At 37.1% G+C, this 16,686-nt stretch overlaps 1 protein-coding gene across 4 annotated transcripts in view; it reads left to right on the plus strand.

The window, feature by feature from the left end:
* Nucleotides 1-6,157, plus strand: part of GPR65 (G protein-coupled receptor 65) — a 6,241-nt gene extending 84 nt beyond the window's left edge. Inside the window, exons 1-3 of one of the 4 annotated variants that reach the window (XM_011357119.2) lie at nt 699-769; nt 1,278-1,356; nt 4,255-6,157. In XM_011357119.2, coding sequence (XP_011355421.1) covers nt 4,708-5,718 — 1,011 coding nt within the window. In that variant the 5' untranslated portion in view covers nt 699-769; nt 1,278-1,356; nt 4,255-4,707 and the 3' untranslated portion in view covers nt 5,719-6,157. Of the gene's footprint in view, nt 1-698; nt 770-1,249; nt 1,357-4,254 lie in introns of those variants that run through there. The other 3 variants (XM_011357120.2, XM_023528838.1, XM_023528839.1) reach the window with 3 other exon arrangements.
* Nucleotides 6,158-16,686: the final 10,529 nt, after the last annotated feature.

The raw sequence follows: 16,686 nt of genomic DNA on the forward strand, positions 1-16,686 counted from the left end.
TGTGTAGATACCACAGATAAGCGGATGTGTAAAACCAAGCAAAAATAAGAATTCTTAATTTGAGTCACAACTAAACTGAAATCATTACTTTCATTTTTATAAAGGCACAAGGGTTTTATTATTTTCCATATTAAAATTTTCATTATTTCAGTAAAAATATAAAGTATGCTGAATTTTCACATTGTATGCTAAAGTACTTTGAAAACTCTCATGTACTTTATAAATGTAAGTTATTAGCTTTTATTCTAAAAATGAAAGATCTACAAAGGAAGTATAGAAAACTTTTACATTCCAGGTATATCCTGAATAACCTCAAGATTAAAAGTCATCGTTATGTCACCAAACATCTTTTCTACTTCTGGGGAGGAAAAAATAACAAAAAACAAAAACAAAAACAAACCCTTGCTAACAAAAAGTTCCTTTTACCAAAATATATTTAAATTGTTTTGATTATTGCTTTTTAAGTTAAATTTTTTCATCTCAAATTAATTTTGTCCTTATAAAGTAATTCTCCTCATCATTTGTAATAAAAGTTTATAGTGGCAAGGTTCAAACTAGTTTTAGCATATTTCAAGCAATCTCTGCTTTCTATTTGAAGAGGAGAATCAAAGGAGAAAATGGTCCTACAATAAAATAATCCAAATGGTCCCTTTACAGAAAAAGACTTCACACAATTGGCCACCTTAGCCCCGCTGTTACTGCCATCAAGCGATGAAACATGCTCATTATATACCCAGCCCCCATCTTTCTCTGCTGTTTTTTCTCCCAGGTAAGTCGATCACCCCGAATTCATCTATAACATTCTCTCCTATCTCACACATTCAATGACTTATCCTTTCTTATTGTTCCTCTCTTGGAGCGCTTATCTATTTTTGCCATTGTATTCTGATTATTATTGAACATGTCTTTCTCCTTCACTAGGTGATAAAACTGCTTATGGCCTATAGCCAGGTCCTAAATATCTCCCATCACAGTGCCCTAAGAATATGACATATATGTGTTGACAGAATAAATGAATGAGTGAATGAATCAATGAATAAATAAATTCTAGTACACATTTTATTAAAGCACATATAATATTAGTATACAATTGTAATTAAGCTGCGAAGAGAAGAGTGAGTTATAAAAATTATACTATAGTAAATAATAAATGAAAACATCTTTTAAAGTATTTAGGAGATATTTTTCAAGCTTGGATAATGTACATCCTTCTTGTTAAGATGCTGCTTCCTCATTGGTTTGTGACGAAATATGAGTGCAATTTCCTGTCCCCTCAGCAGTGTTAGTTTCTCTTCTTGATGCAAGTGGACTTATCTGGCTCCTCAGTTGACAAAATCATTTCCCCAAGGAACATGGGTAAGTGTAAAACAATCGAATAAGATTTTTAAGTAGATAACATACTTTTACACAGTTGTCAGTAATGTTTGCAACATTTTATCGAGTTTAGGTTGTATAGATGTGGTAGTGCAGACAGCATTACAAGAGAGAGAACCAAGGATGACGGTGTCCTCTAAGCAGTGGTAAAAGGATGTCAAAATTTGCATTTAGAAATAGGTAAACTATTCATGTACAAAAGAGAGATGTTTATAATCTCTTTCCTCTTCAGGAAGCAGTCTATTGGCAAGCTGAATTAAGTGGTTAGGAAGATAGCTCTACAGCCAAGAAAGCTCCTGGCCAGAGAGCTTTCATCAGCACAATGGTCTAATGGTACTTTTTATACCATCGGAAATAGTGTGAAATTTAAAAATAATATTCCCATTATTAATAAGTATCAGTTAATAATTCTTAATAAGTAACTATCACAGTGTCTGACATAGTAGAGTCTTAATAAGTAGCTATTAAAATGATAAGTGAAAGCAAATGTTTCCTATCTTTTTATCTTTCAATCTTTTAGCTTTCGATTATTGTTGTCAATGATTTGTACTATTTTAAGAGCTGGTTAAGAATAAATATGTTTTAATATCCTGTGGATTATTTTCTTTTGGCATTAAGTAAAAATGAAGATAAAAATCAAAAACATCCAAATTTCTCAGAACTGATTCTAGAGACAATTTTTCTCAAAGTTTAATTAAAGTAGTCAAAATATCTGGAAAAAAGTATGAATAATAAGAATTATATATTTCATTTAAATCTCAGTTTCACAAAAATTAATTTAAGAATATTATCTGCAGAGCCAGTATCATGTGAAGTATCACTGTACAAATTACATTCTGAGTGCTTCTGGTTTCTCTGCTGCACTCTGAGTAGACAGCCAAAGATGACCTCCTTTTAGGAAATGTAGGGGACAGCATAAAAGACATTTATGGACTACTGCTATCACTATTAAAACAATAATATTAGCTAATGTATAGTGAAGGCTTACCATGTGCTAGGTACTTTGCTTCGTGTGTCATGTCATTTAATTCTCAGAACAACTCTATGAAGTGGGTGCCATCTTATACCTGTGAAATATGAAACTTAGAGAGGTGAAGGGTCTGACACAGGGTCTGAAATCCCCACGGACTGTTGAGAGCCTTTACAACAGTCTCCACATATACCCACAAGGCTTCATAACCATGCGGTATGCCAGGCAGTTTTTCTACCAACAGTATGTAAGAGTTCCAGGTGCTTCCGTCCTCACTGACATGTGGCATTTTCTGTCTTTTTCATTTTTTAATTCTGGTTAGTGTGTAAGTTGTATCTCATTGTGATTTTAGTTTGTATTTCCCTGATGACTAATGAAGATCCAGTATTCATTCATTGTTGGCCTGATGTTTATGGGACCAAACTAATAGTGTAAACTCAGACTCCGTGCTCAAGTACCAGCCAGAGGCAAGGATTTTTTATTATAGCTCATTGCAGAAACAAAGCTGAGACAGGAAACGTGCCAACTTGCCCAACTGTCTGCAAATATCTGTAAAGTTTGTAATTTTTCTAGTTCACCCTTTGCTTGAGGGCAGAGGCTGCTGGATTCTAACACGTGTGGGATGGCCCAGGACCACTTCCCACTTGTGTGGGCTCACGTTCCATCCCTAGTTTTCCTGCGTTCAGAGGCCCTACTTCCTCCAGATCCCCATACACCTCCGGGATATCCAGAGCTTCACTGCTCACTTACCTCCCTGATCTCAGCTCCCACTTCCTTTTTTTTTCTCTCTGGAAGATTCGCCTATTTGATTTAAAGGGCTGTTTCTCACATTCTGTTCCTATTTTTAGGTGTGGTAAAACTAGAAGATTTCAGTTCTCTATTTTATTTCAAGAGTGATATGTTTATAATATGTACTCTGGATATAGGTTACTCCACTATCAGAATCTTTGTGCCTTGTGATGGCAGGTCTCTTGTGCGTAGGGTTTATTGACACTTGCAAAGGGGTGGTTTTGACATCATCTAGGCTCTACAGCACACAGGAAGGAGGCAAAATTTCCTCCCCACCCCACCTCCACCCATAGTGATTCTACAAAGTTTTCAATGAACATCTCCATCAGATAAATCATCTAAAGCAAAAGATATATAAACAGAAGTATTTCTCTACTCCAGTGTGGATGTCTCTACTTCATCTGGATGTTGGAGAGAGAAGGATGGATTTTTTATTCCTATATGAACCTCTAAAAAGAAACAACTCTAATAAATAATCAAGTATAAAGGTAGAAACTGATGATAACAAGATTTTACCCAGAATTGAGAACATTCTGCCCCCTTTTTCACAAGAGTATGAGAAAGTTAAAATGAGTCAACCCACAAAGGAAGCAAAAGAGAACAGAAAAGGTAGTGTTGTCTATTTCTTTATGAAAATTCAGCAAGCTGCAATATTTCAAAAACTTTATCAAATTTCTTATGACTATTTTCTCAGCTAATAAGCTGATTTTAAAAGTGCCTTATACCTAGATTACATGTGAAATTAAAATTTTTAAATCATATAACCATACGGTTTATCATACATTCAATGGCATTTACTAATTATAAACAAATCAAGAATTTGCCATCTTTTTTATTAGCTCTTAAAATGACCTTTCAACTTTAGTTTTGTGTTCCTTTATCATGTCCATGAGAAAAATAATTCCCTCCAATCTAGCATCCTTTGGATAATTCTTATTTGAAATAAGTAAAATACCTTGGCTTGATTTCATTTACTGAAGTCAGATCATGTTGCTTTATGCCCACTTTCATTGTAATTTAATGAATTTTTGTTATCTTCAGTAAATTAAATAAAAGATTGTTTCAAAATCATGATGTATCTTTTAAACATCTAAACTATTCTGGTTTGTCTTTTATTACAGAAGCAAAGGCATTTTAAAAAGAGATGCCTACCTTTGTGAAAACAAAGCCTTATGTATTCATGTTTGTACCAATCTCAGGAGTCTCATGAAGGAAGATAAACTGGGGACAAGACTGTTCGAAAGCTGAGTGATAACCCAGTTGGTCCTCAAGAGTTCTTCGTCAGCATTTTGTGATAATAAGCATATGGACGTCTATTCGTTAAAATCAACTGGCCACTACAGCTAACTACCAGGAGTCCAGATTCTGACTTTGCACCATTGACACCTGTGTCTAAAGTGATCATCCATTCTTTAAAAGCATTGATGACTTAATCAGAACTTTCGGAAGCAAAGAAAAATTGAAGAAATTTTATAAAAGTGAATTAGATGTTGAAAAGAAACTACAAGGCAAGACTTACCTTGCTATCTACCTTCTAAAAACTAATGTAATTGCCACTTTAGAAAGGAAAAAAAATGAATAGCACATGTGTTGATGAACAGCATGACCTGGATCACTATTTGTTTCCAATTGTTTACATCTTTGTGATAATAGTCAGTGTTCCAGCCAATATTGGATCTCTCTGTGTGTCTTTCCTGCAAGCAAAGAAGGAAAATGAATTAGGAATTTACCTCTTCAGTTTATCACTGTCAGATCTGCTGTATACACTCACTCTCCCTTTGTGGATCAATTATACCTGGAATAACGACAACTGGGCTTTCTCTTCTGCCTTGTGCAAAGGGAGTGCTTTCTTCATGTACATGAATTTTTACAGCAGCACAGCATTCCTCACCTGCATTGCTGTTGATAGGTACTTGGCAGTTGTCTACCCTTTGAAGTTTTTCTTCCTAAAGACAAGAAGATTTGCATTCATGGTCAGCCTCTTCATCTGGTTCTTGGAAACCATATTCAATGGCATCATTTTGTGGGAAGATGAGACAGCTACAGAATATTGTGATGCCAAAAAGTCTAATTTTACTCTCTGCTATGACAAGTACCCTTTAGAGAAGTGGCAAATTAGGTTCAACTTGTTTAGGACGTGCATAGGTTATGCATTACCTTTGGTCATCATGATGATTTGCAACAAGAAAGTCTACCAAGCTGTGCAGCATAATAAAGCCACAGAAAGAAGTGAAAAGAAAAGAATCATAAAACTACTTGTTAGTATCACATTGACTTTTGTCTTGTGCTTTACTCCCTTTCATGTGATGTTGCTGATTCGCAGCATTTTAGAGCGTGATGGGCAAGTATTTGACTCCAAGTCTGGGAAGCAGACTTATAAAATATATAGAATCACAGTTGCATTAACAAGTTTAAACTGTGTTGCTGATCCAATTCTGTACTGTTTTGTAACTGAAACAGGAAGGGCTGATATGTGGAATATATTAAAATTCTGTACTGGGAAGCTCAATAAATCTCAAAGACAAAGAAAACACATACTTTCTTTGTCTACAAAAGATACTGTGGAGTTAGATATCCTGGAATAGAACCAAGGAACTATATTATTTAAGATATACAACATTATATCATCAAGATTACATTTTGAAAAGGAAATCTAGCTGTGCAGGAACTAAGTGTTCCAAATGAGTGAATATTTTATTATCCTCTCCAATGGAAATATTTTTAAAGTGTACTATATTGCTCCCTGACTATTATTAAATGAGTGTTAAACAGAATTTAGTATTTTCCTAATGACTCAAAATTATTATTGTTGATAACAGTTGTTTTTGTATCCTTGCTATAATCTCTCTCAGGACTGTGTGTCTTTAATTCAGGGAACTTTGTGTCTAGTTTTTATGATTTTTCTCCCTTTTTCTATAGCTTTCAGGCTGTCAGCTATAACTTCTCCCAGCTGTATGTACCTGTGTCCAGCAACCCCAACTACTAAATACTGCTTCTCATCACTCATTACTAAATATTTTTTGAGCCCGTTCTATGTACTAAATTTCACATTTAGTATTGGTGTTACAAACAAATGGTCTCATAAAGCCTTATAAAGCTCATATCAGTTGAGAAACCTAGTCCTTCCGTATAAAGTAAAATAAATGGGCTCAGAGTGACTGTCTGAAAGCTTTTTCCATAAAGACCTTCTTTCTTTTCTTTAAAATTATAATTTTATTTTATTTTAATTTTTTTAATTTACAGTTAAGTACAACATAGTCGAAATTATCAGAAGCTTGATGTCAAGACAAAAAGACATTATAGATTTAAAAAAGACATTTATTGTATTAAATCTTACATTCAGAGACTACTTTTAGGACTTAGATTATTTAGAGAATCTTGATATAATATATTCTTTTGAATTCCAGTTACGGAAATTAGTCTGCCTAGTTTTAAGTGGGCATTAGGTCAACATTTTCTCTAACCAAGGTATTTTTAAAGAATTTTTATCTTACTCTTCCTCTTTTCTTCCTTCTTTTCTACTTGTTTCTTCTACGGCCCCCCTCCAAAAAAGAAAGATCAGATAGCAAAGGTTTTTATGCCATTTGGTGCCTTCTCATTGGAAAACAAAAATCCTGACAAGAAAGATTAATATCTTTTCAATAATGAATTTTTGGACACACACTGAAAAATGAGTGTACAAATTAACTACATTTTCCAGGAAGGTTTTCCTTGATGGTGTGTACATAAGAGAAAACCACCTTGCTTTTTAGGCCATGTGTGCATTCTCTGTTCTTTGCATTTTTCTGATCATGGTTTTTAGAGAATCAATCAATTGTGTCTGGGCACTCTTAAGAAACATATGCAGAATGACTAAAGTATAACATCAAAATGAAGAGTAAAATAGTTCAGTCTATACGATTAATTATTGATAAATTATTGGCAGCCTGTCAGTTGAATACTTGAAAAGTTAAAGTTCCAGAAACAATTTTGCCCACATCTGAAAATAAGATGTAAATGACGTGTCTTGTCCAAGATCACAAGACCTCCCAAGATTCCAAACTTCCCTTCAGAGTTGCTTTTCTCCTTTTGTTTGTTTATTAGTTTTTCAACATTTCTACCATTTCGTTGTTTAGGCATGCTAAAGACATGCATGACGAGTTGTTCAGGATAGTCATTGAATGTCAGTCAGGAAAAGGGAAAAAAGAGGAGGGTTGTTTCATGAACTAATACCTCTGGAGATAGAAATCATGTAGACAGTTATTAAACCTATCCGTAACAGAACCGACTGAGACTACCTCAGCTGGCTATATGAAGAGACGTAGCAAATACACATATGTGGCATCTTTAACAAGAAGGTTCTACCTACCAATTAACTGCAAAACCATCTATTTAGGATGTTGTGAGATAAGTTCCAGAATGAACCATGCTGCCAAAACCTTCAAGTAGCCTATCTTTCCTGTTAGAGCATGGAGAATCCGTGTTGGGAGGATGCTCAGATGAGTTAGGACAAAGCACTGGAGATATGATCTGAAACTACCTGCAGCCCCAACATTGGAAAGTTAATCCTTTAGTTTTAAAAGGCTTTTTAGGCTCTTGATCAAAGTACCCCATTAAACTAAAAGTACTTCTGGAAGGAATAAGTATTATCACCTGGGACTTTGTTGTCGGAAGACCTAGAATGGAACACCATGGATCCACGTGTGAGCTGTTTGACCTCAAAAAATTTTCTCTCACCCTAAAGCTCGATTTCTATAAACTGTAGGGACAGTAGTAACTCTTGCTTTTAACAAGTAAATGTGAAAACACTTTGGAAACTGTGATGAGATTTCTAAACATTCATTATTATTAGTTAGTCTCATCTCTATCAGTATTAATGGACAGCTACCCAGGAGATAGAAAAGTCCCTGGAGGGACACTGGGGGTGAGAATGTAGCAATGGGAGCTGGAAGGCGCTGGCTATAGCAGGATTGCTGTGGTTACTTCCTCCAGGTGGTTCAATACATCTACTAAGGTAACCTGAGGGCCTTCATCATTTCCTGGTTCTGTGAGACATTCTCAGTATGTCTGCTCCTAGGAGTTCACAGTTCTGAGGAGACGTCATAAACACGCAGGTAGATAGCCATGTTTAATTTGTTTGAATGTTTGATTTTTTATTGATTTATTTATTTATTTATTAACATTTTCAGAATGTTATTTTTTAACTTAATGAACTCAATTAGACATCTTGAATAGACCAGTGAAGGGACAGAGTACAGGGTTTTAAAGCCTCCGTTTTCTCCACCTGGTCTGGAGAAGCTTCATGGGATAGGAAGAACTTGAAAGACATCCAAAACCACCACCTCATTTTGTTCAACTTTTATACTGTCACTTCCACAGGAGTATCCTGAGCCCTTTTTCTCTTTTTGATTTAAGCTAAAAGTTCTCCCCAAGACATGATATTTTTCTTGCTTAATGCCATGATCAAATAAACAATTATTCACCAATCACCTCTCTTGGCTTTGTGAACGTGATTTATTTATTTTTATACAGACATACCAAATTTAAAATAGAATTTGTGATTCATAGCATATAGGCATTTCTTTTTACGATAGTTTTATCTTGCCTTGAGCTTTTTTCTTTTTTTGCCAGTCATCACTTTCATCATTCTGTCATGTATGCATAGGGCCCCTGTTCTTTTCTGGCTAAGCCCATCCACAGGTTGCTATGGAAACACAACAGCTACTATAACACCCTGACCCAGGAAGGCCTTTATGATAATAGACTTCTTTGTCTAGGTCCATCAGGTGACTCTGCCATGAATTAGGAAGCTGTTCCTCCAACAGACACAACCACACACATATTCATAGACACACACGAACAACCTGCCCTATCTCACAAAAACAAACAAAAAATTCCTGCACTGTTTTAGCACATGCCTGTACTGTTTTGTAAGCTGTCTGATACCAACTACCTCCTTAACTTCAGAAACAATGCGCCATGTGGGTGTTTTCATTTTCTTGTTTACTAAATCAGTAGCCAGAGGGACATTGTTAAGATTCTCCCTCCCTATCCCTCCTCATTTCTTTCTCCTCCAGCCAGAAGTGATTGCCAAGGGAGCTATGGTGACAAAACATCTCTCTACTTTTTTTTTTTTTTCCTTTGCTCTGCTCTTCTGGAAAAATCCAGTTCCGACTGAGCTATTTTATTTACATCTCCTAGGTAGATACCTTTGGGGGAAAATAATAGCAGGTTAATTTAAAAGGAAGCAGGAGAGTCTTGTTTTATTCTTTGTTCATAGTATAAACATCTGATTTGATTCCAATTAAAAATAATTTTTTGACCACTATGTTTTTTTATTCTTTGGCATTTCATGCAACTTAAAGATGGAGCACAAACATATTTAAGTTTGTGTTATTAGTTGCATTAGCTGAATGCCCCTTGTTTACAGGAATAAGCTGACAATGCCAAAATCAGGTCAATCTTGGGTGAGGGGGAAGTGATGTGGAAGTTAAGATTCCTCCAAAGATCTTTATCTCACTACATCATTTGTTGCTGGCCAAGAAAAATCACACAGGGAATTTGTCTGTGGCCACTAGATGTCGATCATGTTCTTCTTAGAACTTTGAAGTTCATGGCCCACTGCCACTCCCCAAGAGCAAGGAGTAGCTTACGGTGACGTTTTCCTTTCTGAGAAGCAAGAAATAGCCCCTATGAACTGGAAACGAATGGAGGAAAATGCTGAAATTCAGTTTGCCTCATTTTCTTCTCTATCTCTGGAAAGCTCAGTAATCATCAGTTAATTTCACTTGTTTAAACTCTATATGTCTTCCCAGTATTTCTCTTTTTTTAAAGCTGTTTATTTTAGCTGTGTAATTTCTGAAAGATGATGGATGTAAGATTGGTGAATTCCCCCTTTATTTAGTTATCTTACGCATATAAGAAAATACTGGCCACCTTTCGCACAAATAGAAACATAAAACATTTGAGCTATAAACCATGTGCAACTTTTTTGTCTACTATGATGAAATTACTATCTATAAAAGTCAAGATATAATTCATTCTATGTATTTTTAATTTCTAATTTATTTTTGTTAGATCTTAGCACTAAAAAATTACATCTGGTATTTTGAATTGTTTAAATCTGTTCTTCTCCAAAGAACAGTAATACAATCATGTTCTAATTTAATAGCATTTGCATATTATTAAACATATAATGGCCCATAATCTACTTTTCTTCTGCCTGTAATTTTCTTAAGCTCTTTATTAAGCACCAGTGAATTTTTTACACATTTAAAAAGTAGATTATGATCCCTCAAATAATGTCACAATTAGGTATTCAAAAAGCAAGCCATACAAAGGTATGAACTATGGAAGTCTCCACATCATTGTTCAGTGCAAGCTCTAGAATAAAAATTTAAATTTTGTTACCTAGGAAATGTATGTTCAATTAATTTCAAATCAAATACAGTCAGAAATCTTGCCCTACAATGACTTGACTTGAAAAATATATTAACTCCAATTCTCAGCATTCATTGATCATTCTTGGATATTTGGTTGAACTTGTAAACATCCTTCTAAAAGAATTCTATTCAAATTTTTCTCATCTTGGCTACAGGACTATTGACACTTAATAACAAATGGGGTCACTGGGAGACCCTGATTCTTTCAAAAGTTAAATGGATCAAACAGAAGGATTGCAATTGTGGACTATAAAATGCCTCCATGAAATGCCACAGAGAGATGTTCCGTGAACCTCTGGAAGTATGCACATAACAACTGCTGACTCTAGTAGGCTTTATTCGTGTTTTAAAAATAAATATTCTCTCTCATGCCATTCACCCGGTTATGAAAATGACACTTGCTGGTGCTAAGGAAAGCTGTTTTGAATCTTCAGGGAAATGCATGCAGCGCTTCTCTGGCAGTTCACCCAAGAAGGGAGAGTGTGACACCCTATGTTCAGAAGTCCTATGGGACAGACCTAAAGCGTTTCGGCACTTGTCCAGTCCTCCTTGGATGAAAGGATTGCCAAGGCAAAGCGGGATCTGGAATATGCAGAGATTCTCTCCTTCTCACTCTAGAAATCTTGTGTTGAATGACCCCTAAAAGAACTCTTGTTACATTTGTTCTCACCGCTAATCAGAATCGTTTGCTGAGTAAATAAGTAATAAGTTAATTAATGGAATGAACTAAGAATGATACAATTTTATACTTCGTCCTAACCCCAGGGTTCGGTTTCTGAAACTTTTGGAACTATTTGTCTTTGAAAATTTTAAGATTATCTGGGAAAATAAGGTTAAGGAAAAAGAGCATTCTTTTAAGAAAGCTTTGTTAATAAAATTTACATTTGTCAAACTAAACCATAAACAGATATTACCAATGACATTTTATTCATCTTAAATTAGTAAAAACAGAAATAGTCACACTGATTTTTATCTACCATTCATTCTTTACTCATGGGAATTTTTTTAAGGATGATCTTTCCCTAAATTTTTAGTAAGGTGTTCACAAATTGACTTAATTTTGTTGCATACCACACGATGGTGTGAATCTCTCTTCACTGATTCAGTGCTACAAAAAAAGGATGGATGGATGGATGGATGGATGATAGATGATAGATAGATAGATAGAATGATCATTCTTGGATATTTGATTGAATATCCAAATATGTGTGTGTGTGTGTGTGTGTGTGTGTGTAACTAGCAGCCCACGTACCACCACGCTATAGGAAATTACATCTCAGTCATTATTGGTCTGTTCTCCTCTTTCAGGTCACACTAGAATCAGGGAGGTTCACACAATGCTAAAATGGAGGAGGGGCCTTTGATAGCCAGTCTCTAATGATCACCAGTGACAGTGACATTATCTAAGGTTTCAGTGGTCCTTTGAACCTCACTGTTTCTTGACTGCCCCCCTTGACTATCTTGGAGACACAGGCTCATCGATAAAACTGAATAGAAGCCAGCTAATGACACAGACTCCTGTGCATCAGGTAGATATTCCCTCCGAAATCCACATAGTTCTTGGTTTCAGGAGTGGAGCAGGTACCTAAGTTAAGCCAATCAAAGCAGGTCGATCCCCTGATTGGTTCAGTGGTGGGCACGTGAATAACCTGCTTAGAATGCTGGGACAAAGGCTCTTTCTTTTGCTCAGACTGATGTCCTATGCGGATGAGATGCCTGGAATCTCTGTGGCCATTTCGTGACTATGAAATAGCCAACACATAGAAGAAAGGAGAACTCGGGGAATCACAGAGCACTGGAGATGGATCCTATAATGTGATCAGTCTCCACACATGGCAGTTACATGAACCAAATAAATCTCTGTGTTCTTCGAATCAGTCGGAGTCAGGTTTTTTCCTGGAAGTGAGAGTGATATAAGTTGCTGGCTCTAGATTGTCGAATAGACTGAAGTGATATGATGGAGAGGCAATGAGGACATCTCTTGTTTGAAATATTGAGCATTAACAGGACTTATTAGTAAATAGCAAAATTATTGCTTGAACTGTTTCTGACTTCATCCTGGGACTCAGGAAATATCTCTTGTATCAGCAAGTTGTTAGAAACAATGCAAGATAAGATAAAATAATACAATTCTTTTGTGAGAGTTTTTGTGATATATCTTCAAAAAGAATGTGTTTTAGCTAGAAAAGGAAGCCAACATTATTTGTGAATCACTAGTGAGCTGAGTCTCAAAAGCCAGACATTATGGAGAAAGAAAAGAATTTTTTTAATCCCTTAGGCTCCCAATTTATATCAAGAACCAGGCCTGGATGACTTAAATTTTGAGTTTTCTTTAAATCAAGGGAAATGAGGATGCAGTTATGATATAAATGAAGTTCCTGTTATGCAAAAAATGGAAAAGTCTGACCTCCTGACCCTAGTGGATGGTGTGGAGGAAACAAGAAAAATTTAGGATGAAAACGTCAAAGACAATAGTGAACCTCATGGCCTGCAGAGAAGCAGAAACTTCCAGAGTAGGTGGAGAGAACGGTCAATGGCTAGTAATTTTCTTTCCCTGCAGGCAGCCGCAAGCTTCTGGGGTAAGCTCTATAGTAATCCTGATGGACAGCAATATGGTACAAAAATAGAGATTAGCGTTCAGTTGTGCAGGTCGAGCCGTGCACAAGAAATCGATGTCTACAGAGCATCGTTCTTTTCACAGATAGCGTAGATTTGTACATTGATTAGGACAGTTTTAGAGCATATGGCAGCAAAGTGTTTTCACAAAATCAGCATACAGTTTTCCAACACTGAAAGGAAAGTGTCTTAAGGAAGATACATCATTTTCTAATTTGCACAGAATTTTATGTGAGCGGCTTAACTCATCCTTATTCCTGGCATCACAAGGTCATGTAAGCGTCTCCCACTCCAGAGCCATCATGAGAGGAGCGGGGATGGCTGGAGTATATCCAAAAGATTGAGCATTTACTCCAAAGCAGCTGACATAACTCAAACAGTTTAGGCAGGAAGAAAGGAAGATAAGCTTTAATTCACGAGTGAAATAATTTTTTTGCACCCTGCTACCCAGCAGATTGGTGACTCAGGAGGAAGAATAGACCAGTAACAGAAAATGAAGCTACACTTTTGTGTGCACAATTAAGTCATACTGTGATCAGTGTCTCTCAGATGTCCTGCTGAAACACAAGAGAGAAGGAAAGAGTCCTTGCTTTAAAATAATCCTGTCTACCTGCAACCTACAAGCTAGGTTGATTATAGGTCCCATCACTAGTACAATGGTTCTCGAACTTTAATGTTTATAAGAATCACCTGGGAATCGTAGTTTAAGTGATTCTTATTCAACGAATCTGAGGCAGACACCAAGATACTGCATTTCTAACAAATGCTTAAGTAATGCCAGTGCAGCCAGGCGCAGGGTCCAGGGGTTGAACTGCACTGCTTCAGAATCTAAAGCAGTGATTCTCAGACTTTCACATGCAGCAGAATCACCTGGAAGGCTTATTAAAACAAGAGTGCTGGGTCCCTGTGAAATTGTGACTTATCATCATAACTGTATATTTGGTCTTCATCTCCATTTCTGACACAGACCTCCTAAAACTCTTTTAACTGCCTAAGTAACAGGAGCATCTTTTGTTCTTATATTTGGTCATTGACCCCATCGCTAACACAGGACTCCTGAAATCCTTGTAATTGCCTGGGTGATTGAAATGTCTTTTGTTTCAATCAGGTGACTGGGTGGGTTCCTGAATGGCTTCTGGATGAGGGCTAGAAAGAATGAGTCACGATTTGAAGCTTAGAATTTTCAGCCCCACCCACCTTTCTCCAAAGAGGGGAGAGGGGCAGGAAATGGAGTTAATAATTGATCATGCCTACATGAGGAAGCCTTCATAAAATTCCAGAAGTGTAGGGTTTGGAGAGCTCCTGGGTTGGCAAACACATCTACGCCCCAACTCCACAGAGAAACAAGTTCCAGCAGGAAGACGTCCTATCAGAGGACAGCACCAGGAGTGAAATGTAGACATCATCCCTTTCCTCACAAAGAGAATTGATTGGTTTCCTTTCCACTCAGGAGCCATCTCGTGGATATCCAAGAAGAGTCCTAAGAGAAAACATGAATCTTGAATTTGACTGAGTATCCAATAGATACTAAACAAGTCTTTAAAAGACTGTTTAAGTCAGCAGAGGCTGAAATACCTTCCATGTGCAAATTTAAGGATTTTTTCCCCACCATCAGTGGGAGTGGGATTTTCAAGGCGTTACATTTATTTTACATAAGCCTAGCTTATTGAAAGTTTTATCTACTGGAAAACAATAGCAGAAAATGAAGCTACTGTGAACAGCCCAGAAACAGCATCTTGGTCACTGGATGCTGAACTAATGGGTGGGTGGATGATAAGGAGGATTAAGTACTCTTCAAAATTGTCCTTTTTCTTTACTTCAAAACTCATTTGCTTCTCTTGCATTCATTTGATAAAAATGAATTCAGTCCCTTCCAAGGAAGATACACATAAACATAGAATGCTAATAGTCATAATACCTAGCACCACATCTTACTTATAGTAGGCATTGAATATTTGTTTGGTCATTTGATGTGTTGATAAGGATCAGAGGAGAGAGATCATTATATGGTATACTTGGTTGTTCGAATTGAAGTGGAGAAGACAAGATGAGATCTAGGAATATCAATCAGCAAGGTGCACAAGGGCTGGGTATGATCTTTCCTGGCAGTAGAAGCTTTATCAGGTGGAGGGCAGGGCACCTGTCTGCTATTCTAAGTGATCTGGGAACAAAGAATAAGCTTATTTTCCTCTCGGTTCTAGCTGAGTTGAAAGATTGGCCGCTGTTTCTCCTTCTTATTTAGCTCTAGAAAGGCATTTGAAGAACATCTAGTACAAAATCCTTCTGTTATAGATAAGGAGTATGAGTGAGAAAGGTAAAATAATTTGCCAAAGGATGCACAAATTCTAAATGACAATGACTAAAATAAGTTTCAAGTCTCCCAGATCAGGATTTTTGCCTTTGCTGCAGACTCCTCTGAATGCAAGTGATCAATCAAACTGTCAGAAGGGAAAAAACAATTATTGGCCCTGAGAGGAAAAGTCTAGGTGCAATTTCAGGTATGGTTGAATTTAAATGCTTAACTCATGTTGCCAGGAAGGTATTTTTACCATCTTCCATGTCTGCTTTTTGCTGTTTTGGCTTTTCTATCATGTCAAAGATGGCCGCCGGCATCTCCAGGCTTGGGTTCCACTGCTTAGAAGATACAATGGGAAGAGAGACTCTCTTTTTTGATACTTTTGGCAAAAGTTGTAATTCATGTTCCCCTGCCCTTGTTCCCCACTTCAAACCAGTCGCTATAGTTAGAGATGTGTGTTTCTCAGGTCTCTCAGAGACCACTCCTGCTCCTGGAGCGTGAGGCAGTCACACCCTAACCATGGAGAGTGAGAGAAGAAGGTGGCCTCTCAAAGAAAAACCAGAACACTGCTACTGAGGAAGGAGGGAAAAGAGTCTGTTTAGATGACTACGTCCTTCTAGACACACCCGTGACACCAGGCACGTACCTTGTATTATTCTTCATTGAAAGGGATGGTAGTTATTTAATTTTGTAAAAGTGGAGAAATTAGACTTCTTTGCATAGAGAAGAGACACCTTCCACAATGCTCATTCTGGAACGTGATGTGAAGAAGAATCGTGGCCAGCACCAGAGGGCTCACTCTGAGGAACGCTTAATAAAGAAATATTTACAAAGGCAAGGGCAGCGTGTAGGGCCACCCCAGGGATGGTGCAGTACCTGAGGGTAGTAACATCTGGGTGTCCTGACACCCCTGGACCTAAAGGGGCAAGAGTGGGGAGTGGTTCCCAAACCTGGAGGCACAGAGGACTGTCTGGAGAGGGCAGCTGGACCAAAGCTGTGACCTAGAGATATAGCCTCAAAATAGGAGCTGGGGAAAGAAATAAATTCTCAAAACTTCCTCTCCTCCCTCCCACTAGTTTTCTGCAGGGGCTCCCTATTGGATGGCACACCAGGAAGCCAGAGGCAAAGAATCTCGTTGTTGTAGTTCATAAGGTCAGCCTCTCAGGGCACAGAACTGGATGGAGTAGGATGAAGAGTATGTCCGGAGGAGGAGCAGACAC

This window comes from Pteropus vampyrus, unplaced genomic scaffold, assembly GCF_000151845.1.
Source record: "Pteropus vampyrus isolate Shadow unplaced genomic scaffold, Pvam_2.0 Scaffold32, whole genome shotgun sequence".
NCBI classification, from domain to species: Eukaryota; Metazoa; Chordata; class Mammalia; order Chiroptera; family Pteropodidae; genus Pteropus; species Pteropus vampyrus.